Source organism: Heptranchias perlo, chromosome 34 (assembly GCF_035084215.1).
Source record: "Heptranchias perlo isolate sHepPer1 chromosome 34, sHepPer1.hap1, whole genome shotgun sequence".
In the NCBI taxonomy this organism is placed as follows: domain Eukaryota; kingdom Metazoa; phylum Chordata; class Chondrichthyes; order Hexanchiformes; family Hexanchidae; genus Heptranchias; species Heptranchias perlo.
The window spans coordinates 14,450,231-14,467,830 of NC_090358.1; the positions used below are offsets into that span (position 1 = coordinate 14,450,231).

General features: G+C 41.7%; 1 protein-coding gene across 1 annotated transcript in view; it reads left to right on the forward strand.

Moving 5' to 3' along the window:
• LOC137301822 (NAD(P) transhydrogenase, mitochondrial-like) overlaps positions 1 to 17,600 on the forward strand; it is a 72,906-nt gene that overhangs the window by 6,951 nt on the left and 48,355 nt on the right. Inside the window, exons 3-4 of the mRNA XM_067971475.1 lie at positions 8,828 to 9,057; positions 14,241 to 14,458. Of these exons, the coding sequence (XP_067827576.1) occupies positions 8,828 to 9,057; positions 14,241 to 14,458 (448 nt within the window). The remainder of the gene's footprint in view (positions 1 to 8,827; positions 9,058 to 14,240; positions 14,459 to 17,600) is intronic.

Genomic DNA, 17,600 nt, shown 5'->3' on the forward strand with positions numbered 1-17,600 from the left:
ACCCACCCTCCCAGAGTGGAAGCAAGTCGACCCTGAGGGACTGCCAAAGAAGAAAAAGCATTCCATGCTCCAACATAAAAGACATTTTCCTTAACCCTTCTCTTTACCCTTAGTGACAATTTTAAACAGGTACATTAATTCAATTCACAGAAATAATGTATAATTGCAGAGTATATTTTAAAGTTTTGTTGGAAACCCCAACACAATTCTTAACTTGCACTTGTGAGACTTAAAATAGTTGCATGCCATAAACATCAGTTGTGTTTTTTTTAAGAAGCTGTACTTATTGTACAGTTGTACATTTTTTTTCCATATGTTGTTCAGGCAGGCACCAGACATTAAATAAATTAAAGTTTTAGAAATTTTAATTATGGCCCACAGATCATTTAAAAGTCTTGTGTATCCCAAATAATAATGCTAAAAGCAACACTGTGTCAAACATTGACTGAAGCCGTTGTTTAACTCGAAAAATGACAATTGTTTTAAGAATTAATTCAAGCCTTCATCTATTAATTATGCATGAAAAATGGAGATGAAGATGGGGTTTCCTGTTTCTGCCCTTGTCAGCGCTTTTTAAAAAAAGGTTGAATTATCCATGAGTTTGAATTAAGAAATTGTAAATAGCACAGCAAAGTGGGAATTTACTTTTTATTTAAAAAATGGACACTTTGAATTAAGTCCCCATACCATCAAGAGAAAAACCTTAAATGTTAAAATCTGAAACAAAAATTGGCGGAATATAGAGCAGGTTAATGAACGTGGGGGAGGGGGGGGAAGGAGAATTTTTGGGCATTTACCCTCAACCAGAATCCATGTAATAAACCATGTTTATGAATATTTTGAATTATTAGTAATTTTCCTATCCTCTTTAATTCTTCTATTGCTGTCATCCTTTGTTTGTTTTTTGCCGCATCTGCCAGACCAGCATGGTATGTGCTATTGTCAGTATTACTCCAAAATCAACTTAAGGAAAACGTCATCCCGTATAAAAGGACTGGGTCTCCAGTCTTTCCTACCCTCTGTCATGGAGTACTATGCTGCTCCATGATAACTTGCAATCCTTGCCAAATGACAATAGGTGTGTTCAAACACCAGTCTGAGTGGAATTTGAACTCATAACTGTCTGGTTGGAAGTCCAACAATATAGAACTATCAATCCACTTCAGATTGCAGCATTTTCTGCAAGCTGGATCAAAAATCCAGGAAGTGAAAGGTACAACACTAAAATCATTTGTAAAAACAGTTATAGACAGTGAAAAAAAGAGGGTAAGAAATAATTGAATTAAATAAAAGAGACAGAAGGGAAAAGTTTTTTTTAAAAAATTTTAGTTTATAATTTTAAAAAAACTTCTTTTAATTACCACTATTAAAATAAGGAGTAATGAGACACCACATTTTTAAAAGTTAATTTTTAGTTGTTTGGCAGTCATTAAGGCTTAACTTAGTTTAGACCTGGTATTTTTAGGCGTCCCTCTTTCGTGGTGATATTAGTTATTTTCCAACTGGGCAGATGAGCAAGTTGGCACTGGTCCATTGTTTCCACTGATTCCAACCGATGATATCCCTTTAATTAGAAGCTGTCATATCGCCGGTGAACCAGGAGGAGCAAGTTCCGGATTTCCGCGTTTCAATGCGCATGTGTGAACGCCGGAACTTGCTCCTCGATTTTGCCACTAATAACGGTGAGCGCTGTTGAGCTCACCATTCTTTCTTAAGCAACTTCTGGGCTAATGTATTTGACTTTTGAATGCCCTCTGAAGTGACCGAGCAAGCCACTTAATTGTATCAAACCACTACACTGCAACAGTTGAAGTAGAAAATCTATCACCATTTTCTCAAGGGCAACAAGGACGGGCTTTGCCAGTTACTCCCACGTCCCGAGAATGAAGAAAATAAATAAATCTGGTAATTTATGGGCTAGCACCTGGACAAAAAGAACATAAAGGAACCTGCCATCCTTACCCATTCTGACCTGTATGTGACCCTAATCTATGTAGTTGACTCTTGATGACAACAACAACTTGCATTTATTTTTTTTTTATTCGTTCACGGGATGTGGGCGTCGCTGGCAAGGCCGACATTTATTGCCCATCCCTAATTGCCCTTTAACAAAGAAAAGCATCTCAAGGTGCTTCACAGGCAGAGTTAGATAAAAATGGGCACCAAGATATTAGGAGGTGTGACCTTGGTCAAAGAGGTGTGTTTTAAGGAGATGGAGAGACAGAGGGATTTAGGGAAGAAATTCCAGAGCATGGGGCCTGGATGGCTGCAGGCCAGTAGTGGAGTGAAGGGATAGGAGGATGCAGAAGAGGCTAAAATTAGAGAAATTGAGAGTTTGGGGAGCAGGGGTTGTAGGACTGGAGGAAGTTATAGAGATTGAGGGGGGTGATACTATGAAGGCCTATATCACGAGGATGAGAATTTTAAATTGGGGGATTGGAAGCCAATGTAGGTCAGTGCGCACAGCGATGATGAATGTATGGGTCTTGGTGTGGGATAGGATACATGCAGTAGAGTTTTGGAATGAGCTGAAGTTTACGGACGGTAGAGGATGGAAGGCGAGCCCTGAGAGCATCAGAATAGCTGAGTCTGAAGGTGACAGGCACGGATGAGGGTTCCAGCAGCAGATGGGTTGAGGTAGGGACAGAGGTGGGCGATGATATGGTCTTTGTGGTGGAGGGGATAATGGCATCGGAAGCTCAACTCAAGGTTGACTAGGATGTCGAGGTTGCAAGCAGTCTGTTCCAGCTTGAGAGAATGGCTGGGAGGGACATGGAATCTGTGGCTAGTGTACAGAATTTGTGGTGGGGGCTGAAGACAATGAATTTGGTCTTTCCATTGTTTAACTGGAGGGTCATCCAAGAATCATTGGTCAATCAGTCTGACAACACAGAGGTAGTGGAGGGGTCGCGATTGGTGGTGGAGAGATAGAGCTGGGTGTCATCAGCTTACATGTGGCCGTTGACCCCATGTCCATAGATGGTGCTGCCAAGGAGCAGCATGAGGAAGGGGACAAGGATAGATCCTTGGGAGACTCCGGAAGTAATGGTGTGGGAATGGGACAAGAAGCCATTTCTGGAGATGCTCTGATTACGTTTGGATTGGTGCGAATGGAACTAAGCGAGGACAGTCTCACTGAGTGGAGAGGCACTGCATAAGCATAGGGCGATTGACTGTGACATCCTACCACATCATGGAACAACTACAAGTATACTGCTGTTCTATGGGAAAAGAACGACTTTCTGATATTAAGATGTAATATTCAGGTTATAAGGAGATGTGAATGCTCTTATGTCACAGTGACCAGTATGCCATGGTGGCCAGAAGTGCATGCAGTATTCCAGATGTTACCTGACCAGGGCACCGCACAATTTCAGCATGACTTTTGAGGATTTGAACCTAACTGATTTGCCAATATAACCCATCATTGTATTTGCTGTCTCATATTATTTAGAAATAATGAGTAACAAGTTAGCTACCAGCAAATTGGATTGAAAATGGTAGGGACCACCTGATGCAGGGAAACCTAATCAAAAGGAAAGAATTACTAAAAGTTGATGGGAATAACGTAACTAAAAGTTTAAATATTGACTATGGTATAATAAATAATTTAAAAACTATGTATACTGACTATAGTTAAGAGTAGGTTAAAAATTGGGGATAATATTTTGTTAAGGTTTTTAGACATTTTGGGGTATAAATTGGTCATCGTTCCCGTTTTCTGGACGGGAAAATGGGGGCAAAAATGATCAATTTTGCAGGGTTATGCTGTGCGCCCCAAGGACCCCTGAAAAGCAGCCAATGCTATATCGGCTGATTTTCAGGCGTCTGAGGCAGCTGTCTAAAACAGGCATTAGCCAATTTGCATGTACTAGCGAGGGGCCTAACGCCTGTTTTAAGACCTCTCTGAGACGTGAGCGGAGCAGGCACAAGACTCAAGTTTTCCTGGTGTGGATGTGGCCAAGGAACCGGCTGCCACCGAACAGGTAAGTTTAAATTTTTATTCAAAAACTCATGTGGAGTCAGGAGAAGCAGGAGTGCTCCTCCCAGATGAACAGCACTCCTGACTCCCAGTTGAGGCATGTGCTGCCTGCACAGTGCCAATTCTGGCTCCAAAAACGGGCCCAGACAAATTTTAACTCTCTTGTATCCTTTTGTTATTCTGATGCAGAAAATAATAATGCACCTTGCAAGATGCCACAGGCTAAAATACTGATAAAAATGGAAATAAAAATGCACAAGCAAATGATTAAATCAAAAGCAAACTCATGAATTTGTGCTATTTTTGGGTTCAGATGATTAAAGATTGCTCAAGTTTGGCTCTTGCTCTTTTGTTTTCTAAATCTTTTGACTAGGTTACAGTCTCATTATTGTCTACATAGCAGGGTGTGCACTCTCTGAATTCAAAGTATATTGATAACAGTTGAAGTTATAGAATTTACTGTGAACCATTTACCTAACTTGGCCATGTTGGATCGTAACTGATGATGCACAATTATCTCTTCCGCCTTGAAGTTCTGCTCTCCAGGTTGCAAGCTTCAATGACTCTTGGATGCCAACACCTCTCCTGATCCCTCTTCCTCTTCCTCTTCATTTCTTCTGACCTCACCTCTCCATTCAATCTCACCCCTTGTCATATTTGCACCATCCCCTCTGACCTTCCCAACTCTGAACAATCCATCCTCAGCAAAGGCCCCAACTTCATTCCCTTCTGCCCTCACCTCAATGAATTTCGAGCTCCACATGATGCTGAGCTCTTCCGTTACCTTCGCTTCCGTGCCAATTTTCTGGCCAGGAGGCATACCCCCATCACAGTGAACCACTTCTCGTGTCTTCAGAATTCCCATTCCACTTGGACTCCTCCTCATCTCTTGATCTTTTCGTTGCAAACTGCCGGCGTAACATCAGCTGTTTCAGTTCTCCACTCCCCTCGCTCGTTCAAATCTATCTCCCTCTGAACTTGCAGCACTACGTTCTCTCGAGTCCAATCATGACATCATCATTTAACCTGCTGACAAGGAAGGCGCTGTTGTTGTTTGGCGAAAGGACCTCTAACTTGTGGAGGCTGAACGCCAACTCTCTGATAACTCCTCTGCCTCCCCTGGTCTCTGACCCCACTACTGAACATCAAGCCATCATCTCCCAGAGCGTCACTAACCTTATTTCCTCTGGAGATCTTCCCCTCACAGCCTCCAAACTCATAGTCCCCCAACTCCGCACAGCCACATCTACATCCTCCCCAAGGTTAGAAACCAGCAAAGGACGACCAAAAAATTGATAAAAAGGGAAACAATAGAATATGAAAGTAAACCAGCAAGAAATATAAAAACGGATTTGTAAGAGCTTCTACAAATATGTAAAAAGAAAGAGAATAGCAAAAGTAAATGTTGGTCTCCTAGAGGCTGAGACAGGAGAAATTATAATGGGGAATCAGGAAATGGCAGATTTGATAAACAAATATTTTGTATCTGTCTTCACAGTAGAAGACACAAAAAACATACCAGAAATAGTGGGGAACCAAGGGTCTAATGAGAGTGAGGAACTTAAAAGTAATTATTATCAGTAGAGAAAATGTACTTGAGAAACTAATAGGACTAAAAGCCAATAAATCCCCTGGACCTGATGGCCTACATCAGAGGGTTCTAAAAGAGGTGGCTGCAGAGATAGTGGATGTATTGATTATGATCTTCCAAAATTCCCTAGATTCTAAACAGTCCCAGCGGATTGAAAGGTAGCAAAGGTTTCAAGAAAGGAGGGAGAGAGAAAACAGGGAATTACAGGCCAATTAGCCTGACATCAGTTGTTGGAAAAATGCTGGAATCCATTATAAAGGAAGTGGTAACAGGGCACTTAGAACATCATATGATTAGGCAGAGTCAACATGGTTTTATTAAAGGGAAATCGTCTTTGACAAATCTATTAGAGTTTTTTGAGGATGTAACTAGCAGCGTAGATAAAGGGGAACGAGTGGATGCAGTATATTTGTATTTTCAAAAGGTGTTCGATAAGGTGTCATATAAAAGGTTGTTATGCAAGATAAGGGCTCATGGGGTTGGGGTAACATATTAGCATAGATAGAGGATTGGTTAATGGACAGAAAACAGAGAGTAGGGATGAACGGGTCATCTTCAGGCTGGCAGGCCTTTAAATAGCAGGGTACCTCAAGGATCAGTGCTTGGGCCTCAGCTATTTACAATCTATATTAATGACTTGGATGAAGGGACCGCGTGTAATGTATCCAAGTTTACTGACGATACAAAGCTTGGTGGGAAAGTAAGCTGTGAGGAGGACATAAAGAGTCTGCAAAGGGATATAGACAGATAAAGTGAGTGGGCAAGAAGGTGGCAGATGGAGTATAATGTAGGGAAATGTGAGGTTATTCATTTGGTAGGAAAAATAGAAAAACAGAATATTCTTTAAATGATGAGAAACTATTAAATGTTGTAAATAGAGAGACTTGGGTGTCCTGGTAAAAGAAACACAAAAAGTTAGCATGCAGGTACAGCAAGCAATTAGGAAGGCAAAAGGCATGTTGGCCTTTATTGCACAGGGGTTGGAGTACAAGAGTAAGGAAGTCTTACTACAATTGTACAGGGCTTTGGTGAGACCTCACCTGAAGTACCGTGTACAGGTTTGGCCTCCTTATTTAAGGAAGGATATACTTGCCTTAGAGGCGGTGCAACGAAGGTTCACTAGATTAATTCCTGGGATGAGAGGGTTGTCCTATGAGGAGAGGTTGAGTAGAATGGGCATATACTCTCTGGAGTTTAGAAGAATGAGAGGTGACCTCATTGAAACATACAAGATCCTGAGGGGGCTTGACAGGATGGAGGCTGAGAGATTGCTTCCCCTGGCTGGAGAATCTAGAACTAGAGGGCATAGTTGCAGGATAAGGGGTTGGCCATTTAAGATTGAGATGAGGAGGAATTTCTTCATGCAGAGGGTTGTGAATCTTTGGAATTCCCGACTCCAGAGGGCTGTGGATGCTGAGTCGTTGAGTATATTCAAGGCTGAGATAAATTATTGGATTCTAAGGAAAGCAAGGGATATGGGGATCGGGCAGAAAAGTGGAATTGAGGTTGAAGATCAGCCATGATCTGATTGAATGATGGAGCAGGTTCGAGAGGCTGTATGGCCTACTCCTGCTCCTATTTCTTATGTTCTTATCCACAAACAAGACTGTCCCGATCGACCTCTCGTTTCAGCTCGCTTCTGCCCCATGGAGCTTATCTCCTCTAATCTTGACTTTTTTTTCTCCACTTGTCATCTACATCTGCAACTCTTCTGACGCCCTCTGCTACTTTAACCATTTCCAGTTTCCTAGCCTTAACTGCCTTCTATGGTCGTACAATCTCTCTAAACCTCCATTCCCATCAGGACGGCCTGTGGGCCTTCCGTTTCTTCCTTGAACAGCAGCCCAACTAGTCGCCATCCACCACCACTCTCCTCTGGCTAAGCTTGTTCTCACATTGAAAAACTTTTCCTTTAACTTCATTCACTTCCTCCAAATAAAAGGTGTCGCAATGGGAACCTGCATGGGTCCTAGCCAAGCTTGCCTTTTGGTGAGATTTGTTGAACGTTCTTTTTTCCAGTCCTACTCAGGTCCCCACTCTGACCTCTTCTTCATGCACATAGGTGACTGTATTGGTGCTGCTTCCTGCTCTCTCCCTGAGTTGGACAATTCATTAATTTTGCTTCTAACTTCCACCCCACCATACCTTCATATGGTCCATTTTTGATTTTTCCCTTCTCGAATTCTCTATCTCCGTCTACATTTGGGGAGACCAAAAGCAGATTGGGTGATCGCTTTGCTGAACACTTCTGTTCCGTCTGAAAGTATGACTCTGAACTTCTGGTTGCTTCCCACTTTAATTCTCTGTTCCACTCCCACACTGACCTCTCTGTTCCAATGAAGCTCAACACAAGCTGGAGGAATAGCACCTCATCTACCAGGCACTTTACAGCCTTCTTGCCGCCACATATATTTTAACAACTTCAGACAGCAGGTGCTCATAATGTAGTACAGGTGCCCTAGGGCTACTTGGAATTGGGAAGGTATGGGCTGATGCTTGTGATGCAGATCCCCTATTGGTGCACGGCCAGGGGAGTGGACAACACCCCTGGGGTCACCCTGCCTTTCTTCTGCCTCATTTTTATGCCACAGGAGCCTTCCCTGCTTTACCAGATATGCCATGCTTCCCTCCCCCTCTGCTAGTCTGCTCTAATCATTCATGCATCCTCTGGACACATCGTTTGTTTCTGTAATTTCTCTCATCACCACCTATTTTTGCCTTGCACTCTCATCACTTCTGTCACTTAATCATCTCCTGCCAGCCACCAATTACAGACCTCTTCTTTTTTCTTTTCCCTCTCTCCATACCTGTTTATAAGCTGTTCTTCTGTCACATTTTCTAGTTCTGACAAAAGGTCGTCGACCTGAAACGCTAACCCTGCCTTTCTCCACAGATACTGCCTGACCCGCTGAATGCCACCAGCATTTTCTGTTTTTAATGCAAAATTATGGTTCATGTATCAATTTTTAAGATAAACACATCCACTGTTGTCTCAAAAATGCCTTAATGTCCCAGTTATGATTGCACTGTATGATGCATTATCCACCATAAATCCATAAAAGTGATGGAAAACTGACAAACTACCGATGGAAACATTCCAAAAAACTGATCATAAATTTTGACCGAATGACATGCAGCCAAATGGAAAGTTTCTGATTCATTATGGAAACACGTGCAGAGGTTGACCCTTTGTAACGTGTCTTGGATATTACGACAATGTTTTTACTGACATTTTTTCCATTACTTTTATATAGGTGTCCGTTACAAAGATTTGGTTGTTGGCATTCCTAAGGAAATTTATAAGAATGAGAAAAGGGTGGCAGTGTCCCCTGCAGGTGTCCAAGCCCTTGTCAAACAGGGATTTACTGTGAAAGTGGAGACAACAGCTGGCGAAGGTGCCAAATTCTCCGATGACCAATATAGAGAGGCTGGAGCCATTATTAATGAGACAAAAGATGTATTTGGATCAGATATTGTTCTAAAGGTATGTGCCCTACCTAGGAACTAGTGAAGAGTAAACATAATTAAAATATTTTGCACCAATAGTACTGAGAGAGAATGTACATATACTTCGCATGTTGTTTTCTTTACCATTATTTCTGAAATGTTTATTTGATATACCTTTAGCAGAATTTTAAAACTTGTATACTATTATTTTAGAAGAAAACTTGCTTAAAGGGGAACTTAATTTTATTTAACAGACAAGTTTTAAAAGTTCACTTCTTTACAAAATGCTCTGCATAATGACCTAAGCCATGTGATACTGTGTTGTGGAGAAGCCAAGTAAAGAGGAACCTATTATAGCCTGCACAAGGACCTTTTGGCCAATATGGAGTTGCATTGAGGTTTGCAGCACAGACACCCCAACACCCTAACTAAAAAATGGTACAACGTGAGCAGCAGAGGGGGAGTGAGTGGGGAAAAAAGTGATGCCTTGTGGAAAGCAATAGTGACGACTCCCTTTGCAACTCCTTTGTTGAGTAAATATGCTACTTTATACTTGAATCTGCCAAGTGTTTGTGATCAGTTTCATCACATCTCACGTGAGCTCTAAGGTATGAGTGATGGTGGGAATGGAGCATTCACCAGGAGATAGAAGGAGACCTCACACAGGCCATCTGATGGATGTGTCCCTTCTGCCAGCTGAGAGTGGCGTGATAATGGTACTACGGTAATATCCACTGCTGTGGAATGGCCTGTTGCTATTATGATGCTCCACCTTGCAGCACCTGAGAACTGGCCAAACTTAATGTAGGCAAGTCCAAATGTCAATCAAGGATAAATTTTGAACATTGTTGCTCTGGCTTTGTTTTCAGCTGAAGAAGGCAGTGTGGAGGTGACAATCCAAAAGGGAAAAATAAATCGGGGGAGGGAGTCAAAATGAAGTATACATCCATATTGAAAGTAACAAAAATCTTAAAGCGCAAAAGAGCATAAGTTTTGAAATTGTTCTAACTTTTTTCAGTCACCAAGGTAAGGTATGTCATTGTTGCGGAATGGAACACATTTGTACTTTTGACACTTAACATCAGATGCAGTCAGATATGGTACAATATAGTCAGATGCAGAGTAAATAATATGCTTTATTTCAACAAAAAGAAAGTTTAAGTGAGACTTTAAATTTTGTGCCAATTATGCTGAATTATGAGTTTTATATGTGAACACGTACTAAGTGGGCTGCCCAAATTAATTACCTTGAGGTACAGATGAAAGGCCCATAACTCACTTTTATTGCTTAGGGTAATAGATTCACATTACAAATTGCATGAAAAGTCAAATCCTAAATCTGTCAGTAAACCATTTCATGTTCTGATGAGATAGCTGGAATGGATGTGAGTAAAACAAATACCCAATTAAAATGTTTATCATGGGGGTCAAATATCTTTTATTCCTGCTGTAAGTCAACCTGTATTACTACAGGGTAATAATCTGCAGCCTGATGTACTTTGGCAAGTCCTACCTATGTGAAGGAACTGCCTTTCTAATGAATCATTTGTCAGGCAGTTAGTGTGACTACGGCCAGTTACCAACACAGTGGTCTCATCTGCAACAAAAAATCTTCAAAACTCCGATGTATGTTTTAAAATACTGGGAGTTCCATTTTGCTATTTCTTGTGTCTCTGCCTCACACCTAACTGTGTGGCTCTCCTATACTAGATGAATGGGATGTAAAAGAAGAAGCTGGCAAACCAGTATATATAAAATCACCTTTTTAAAATGAAGAATTGCTATGGTGCTAACGATGGCAAAACAGATGTGACAAGCTTCGTGGTTGTTGGTTATAACACCTCATTACATACCATCCTAAGGTGCTTCGTAGAGGCATAATCAGTCAAAAATGGATGCCAAAGTAAAGAAGGAGATATTATGAAGGGTGACCAAAAGCTTGGTCAAAGAGGTAGTTTTTAAGGTAGGTCTGCAAGAAGGAGAGGGAGACGGAGAGGCAAAGAGGGTTAGGGAAGGAATTCCAGAGGATGGGATCCAGATAGTTGAAAGCACAGCCACCAATGACTGGGAGGGGATGTATAAAAGGCCAGAGTCAAAAGATCGGAAAGGTTGGGCGGGGTGGGGGGTTGCAGTTGTAGGACTGGAGGAAGTTATAGAGATAGGGAGGGGTAAGGTCGACAAGTGAATTTAAAAAGTATGAGAATTTTACATTTGAGTCATTGGGATACTGAGAGCCAGTGTGTTTCAGCGAGGATAGAGGTGATGGGTTAACGGGATGTAGATATCCAATTTTGGTAACTTAAAATCATAGAATAGAATCATAGACTGGTTACAGCACAGAAAGAGGCCATTCGGCCTCTTGAGCCTGTGCCTGCTCTTTGTAAGAGCAATCCAGTTAATCCCATTCTCCCGCTTTTTCCGGGTAGCCCTGCAAATTTTTTCCCTTCAAGTATTTATCCAATTACTTTTTGAAAGCCATGATTGAATCTGCTTCCACCACCCTTTCAGGCAACGCATTCCAGATCATAACTACTCACTGTGTAAAAAAGCTTTTCCTCATGTCGCCTTTGGTTCTTTTGCTAATCACTTTAAATCTGTGTCTTCTGGTTCTCGACCCTTCCGTCAATGGGAACAGTTTCTCTTTATTTACTTTATCTAAACCCTTCATGATTTTGACCACTTCTATCAAATCTCCTTTCATCCTTCTCTGCTGTAAGGATAACAACCCAAGCTTCTCCAGCCTATCCATGTAACTGAAGTCCCTCATCCCAGGAACCATTCTAGTAAATCTTTTCTGCACCCTCTCTAAGGCATTCACATCCTTCCTAAAGTGTGGTGCCTAGAATTGGACACAATACTCCAAGTGTGGCCGAACCAGTGTTTTATAAAGGTTCAACATCACTTTCTTGCTTTTATTCTCTATGCCTCTATTAATAAAGCCAAGGATCCCGTATGCTTTTTTAACCGCTTTCTCAATCTTTCCTGCCACCTTCAAAGATTTGTGCACATATACCCCCGGGTCACGCTGTTCCTGCATCCACTTTAGAATTGTACCATTTAGGTTATATTGCCATTCCTCATTCTTCCTGCCAAAATGTATCACTTTGCATTTCTCTGCTTTAAATTTCATCTGCCATGTGTCTACCCATTCCACCAGCCTGTCTCTGTCCTCTCGAAGTCTATTACTATTCTCCTCACTCTTTACTGCACTTCCAAGTTTTGTGTCATCTGCAAATTTTGAAATTGTGCCCTGTATACCCAAGTCCAAGTCATTAATATATATCAAAAACAGCAGTAGTCCCGGTACCGACCCCTGGGGAACAACACTGTATACCTTCTTCCAGTCCGAAAAACAATCGTCCACCACTACTCTGTTTCCTATCACTTAACTAATTTTGTATCCATGCTGCCACTGCCCCTTTTATTCCATGGACTTCAATTTTGCTGACAAGCCTATTATGTGGCACTTTATCAAACGCCTTTTTGAAAATCCATATACAAAACATCAACCGCATTGCCCTCATCAACCCTTTCTTTTACCTCATTAACCCTTTCTGTTACCTCATCAAAAAACTCAATCAAGTTAGTTAAACATGATTTTCCTTTAACAAATCCATGCTGGCTTTCCTTTATTAATCCACACTTGTCCAAGTGACTATTCATTTTGTCCTGGATTATCATTTCTAAAAGCTTCCCCATCATGGAGGTTAAACTGACTGGCCTGTAGCTCTGGCTTTGGTTGCCCTACCTTTCCCCCTCGTGGGAATGTACCTAGACTGTACCCGAACCATCTCCTCTTTAAAGGCCGTCCATTGTTCAATTACAGTTTTGTCTGCCAATCTTTGATTCCAATTTACCTGCGCCAGATCGATTCTCAAGCCACTGAAATACAGGCTAAGGAGAACGACAGTGTTGGGAATGAAGATTTAAATTGTAGTTAGCAGAATATGTCTCCGTACAATAATAATTGATTGGAAATGACAAAGAGCATTTTCTTTGTTCATCTACAAAAGTATTGTTTACCAAAAAGAACTCCTTGTGGTCATTTTTAATAATTGCATGATACATCTTCAATTGAACCAAGAATTAGTGAATTACTTTGTATGGAAGCCAAGACCAGTATCCAAAATAGTTTGTATTGAATCCATGTGCAGTATTCAATTATTGTAATCAACTTGGTAAAGCATTCTAAAATGGCAACAAAAAATGTGTATTATTCTATACCCATCAAAGTTAACCATTTTAAGCAAAGCAAACCATTAAAATGTTTATAGCTCTAGGATTACATTTCTGAACAGGACAAAATTATTTAAAGGGAAGGAAAGTCAAGCAGAACTCGTTCAAGTTCTCCCCACTTTTTATAGAAGAAAGTAGTCCCAGAGGGGCTCCATTGCAAACATGAGGTTGCTCAACTTCAAGCTGGCCTGCTAGCTTCTTTCCCAACCCCCAGGACACCATGCTGTATGCTGGTAAATCTGTATTCCCAACCTGTAATGTGCTTTCTCAGGATCAGGTGGCGTTTGAAATGGTTCAGAAGCCAGTTGGAATTGGCCATCCATCCCTGCTGCTGGCAATGTTCTTGCTTTGTGATACTCCCCAGAATTGAACATAGCGGCAGGGAGGGAGGCTGACACTACTTAAGGTTAAAAAAAAATCAATTTTTTTTTAAAGTGAAAAGAAATTTCTGGTGAGATTATTATTTTCTTCTGTAAAAGTGGGGAGGATTTTCCTTCACCTTTAAACTTCTTGGCTGCATGCCACTTCTCAATTGAATACTTCAGAAAACAGCATTTGAAAAGGCCTTTTAAAGCAAAATACTGTACTTGGTTGTGCTGAACAGTCTGGCCAAACTAGATCTCAATGTGACAATTTAGATGCAGGCTCGCATACATGGGTGGAACTCAATTGTATTCAAATCCCAGTTGCACGCAAATGTTCTCAATATCCCAGTTCTTTGGACACTTCCCTCAATGTTTCCTCAATGCCTGCATTCCCTCACTCAAGAAGTGCCATGGATATTTCTTTACATTATACAACATATATAAATGCGAGTTGTAATTGTTCCCCCATAACACTTTTCAAACCTGCCCACCAAATTCAAATATGATATCAGTTTTGTTTCTTGTTTGCAGTGTTTCTGTCTGATGGAGCATATGTTACTTTGGTGCATTTTCAAGTATTTATAAGAATTCATTACATATTTTCTAAATCTTGTTGCAGGTCAGGGCTCCAACCTTCAACAACACCCTGGGAGCACATGAAGCAGACCTACTAAAGGAGAGAGCTACTCTTGTCAGTTTCATCTATCCGGCCCAAAATTCTGATCTCATGAATAAACTTGCTCAGCGCAAGACCTCTGTCCTGGCTATGGACCAGGTCCCTCGAGTTACGATAGCTCAGGGATATGATGCTCTTAGTTCCATGGCGAACATAGCAGGGTATAACAAACAATTTATTTTTTAAATGAAATTGGGTTTTAAACCAGTTTTACTAGCAGTTGGAATGCATTAACATTTATAATCGCATTAACATTTGTAATCACATTAACAAGTGCCCCAATGCTTGGGCCCCTTCTGTTTCTAATCTCTATGAATGAGCTGGATTTTGAAACTCAGTGCAAGTTGGTTAGATTTGCAGATGGTACTGAACTAAAGGGGAGGAGGGAGCATTTGGCCCCGATATTTTCAGGGTGTGAGGGTGCACGGTAGCTGGGGTGGGGGTGGTGGGTGGGGGGGGGGGGGGGGGGGAGATCCCGGCAAGGCTGTCCTGACGAATTTAATGGCAGAATCTCATTATAATTTCCTTTCATCTATTTCCCGCCCGGTAGCCAGCCAAATTGACAGCCTGGCCGGCTACTGGGCAGGAAAGCCAGCAGCAGGAGGCCGCAGCCAGGAAGGGAAGCAGGGACGGTCCCCAGCAATCAGGAGTGGGGGGCAGGCTTCAGTTGGGGGGGTGGGGGGCAGCCGTGATCACGGACTTAAGGTGGGGTGGGGTGTGGGGGGGAGAGCTAGAGACCATGGGGAGATGGGGTGGGATCGCCGGTCGGGACAGGGGCTAATGAGAGGCCGCGAACGACAGAAGTGAGGCTGAGTGTTTGCTTGAGGGGCCGAGGGTAGCACTCCTGCTCCTTCTGGCCCACAAGGAGTGATATTAAAAAGCACTTACCTTCGGGAGCTGGCAACTCCCGACTCCATTTCGCTGCAGGGTTTCCTGCGGCCTGGGAAACCCACGCGACTGTTAAATTTAAATCAGGCTCCCAATTGCACTGTGGGAGCTTGATTTAAATATGATAATGAGGTGTCCAACCTTCCAAGACGGGACGCGTGCACGGCTCGCAACCTGCCGTCGTAAAAACGGGAACGGGTGCCTTGGGCTGGGGACGCGTTCCCCGTTTTATAGGGTTTAACCCTCCGACCTCCCGCCTGTCATGGGTGGGGGGGGGTTAATATCAAGGCCTTTGAGTCTGATGAGGCAGCCAAGGAACTGCAGAAGGATCTAGAGGAAACCTGCAAGAGGGCAGAACAATGGCAGATGGAATTCAATAAAGATAAGTTCAAGGTATTGGACTTTGGAATAAAATATTGGAGATATATGTGCTCAGTGAGTGGTGGTGAACCAGCTTGGGGAAAGGCTGAAAGAGCTGAAGAGAGTGATAGAGGACATAGTAAGTGCTGAGTCAACTATGTGTGATCATTACAAGCAGCAGACAACAAAGCAAACAGAATGCTGAGCTACATTGCTAATTCAGTAGATTATAAATTTGAAGCCATCAAGCTGAAGCTCTATTTAGCTCTGGTGAATGTACCTTCAGGACTGTGTTCAGTTCTGGTTTCCAAGTCACAGGAGTTAATATCTAAGCCTTGGAAGCAGTGCAGAGAAGGACCACAAGGTTGATCACCAGTGTCAGAGGACTTCGTTATGAGAAAAAGTTAGAAAAACTTGTATTCTTCAGCTTTGAAAAGGGTGATTAAAGGGGACCTTACTGAGGTATATAACATACAAAGTAGAATGGAAAAGATGAATCTGGAACATTATTTAAAATTAAACCATGATTCTAGTAAAAGGGGACATAGGTTCAGATTAGTAAACAGCAAGTTTAGGGCTGAATCAGGAAGCACTTCTTCAAACAGTTGTCTTCTGGGTATGGAAGTGGGAGCAAAAACTCCTGGAATCACTCAAAATTAAGTTGGATACTGTTATGGGGGTGGGGGGAGGGATGAACCCTAGCCTTCTATGGAAGGATGAGTTAGATGGGCAGAATGATGTCCCGTATCTTTGTAAGGTGATTCTGGCTCTTGTTCTAATGGTGTGGTGGTGTAGTGGTTATGGTACTGCATTAGTAATTTAGAGGTCATGAGTTCAAATCCCATCATGACAAGTTGTGAAATTGAATTCAATAAATCTGATCATTTGTGGACTGACACCAGAAAAATAACCATAAAAGCTGCTGGATTGTTGTAAAAACCCAACTAGTTCATTAGTGTCCTTCAGGGAAGAGGACCTTCCCGCCTCCATCCCCCCCGCCCCCCCAACCTAACCTGGTCTGGCCTAAATGTGACCTCTATCCCACACAATATGGTTGACTCTTAATGTCCTCAGGGCAACTAAGGATGATCAATAAATGCTGCCTTGCCAGTGTCACTCACATCCCAAGAAAAAAATTAAAACAAACTTATTTAGGCATACATTTGAAGAATTACCAAACAAAAAATCTTGAACACACAAGGTAGAAGTAATTAATATAGTAGATTTACATTGGAATATAAAATTGTGTCTTTTTGATTGTGCTTTGTCTATGCCTGTGTATTCAAACAATGAGCATGACCAGAGAGTATGTTTACAGCTATCAATTGGGTTGTAGTCGTCAGGCAAAAATTTATCCTCCTTCAATACAATGTTACATTGAATACTTCAATATTTTTGAAATAATTAGTGTATTAGTCTGAGACATGTGTTTATAATATTAAGGGCAGATGTCTACTTGTACATGGAGTGACAGTACTGAAGCAAGTGAGTTTAGGCCCAAGATCCACAACCCTAGAGTCTTTTTGAGTGGAGTTCCAGGATGGACTACATTGTGTGTGTGTTCTGAGCAGTTAGGGAGCTAGGGAAAAGGAAAGAGAGAGATCACATTGCCATTTCACCAGATGAGACACCACGTGATGTTGAAAACAAATGGTACAGATCAAAATTGTACTCCAGTATAAATCAGGGTTCATATTTACTTTATGTCACAGTGTTGTGAAACCCTCAGATGCAGCAGTGACCTTTTGTGCTAAAATAACACTGGTTAGAGGGGTTTACATCACATTTCACTGCAGAGTCAAATCCATAAAGTACATTTACTGCAGAATCTTTATATACCATGCAATAATTGGACGGATGTTCCAGTAGAATATGCAGTTACAGCCTGAATTAATAACTAATATCACCACAGGAGGTATTTAAGTACAGCTGGACTTTAATTGTTCCCTCAGTTTTGCAGGGACTTATTATGGAAAGTGGCTGTGCTGTTGCTACTTACTGTCAAATGTTTACTTGAAGGGACGACTTTAGAAAATGTATTGAGAAAAATCTAAA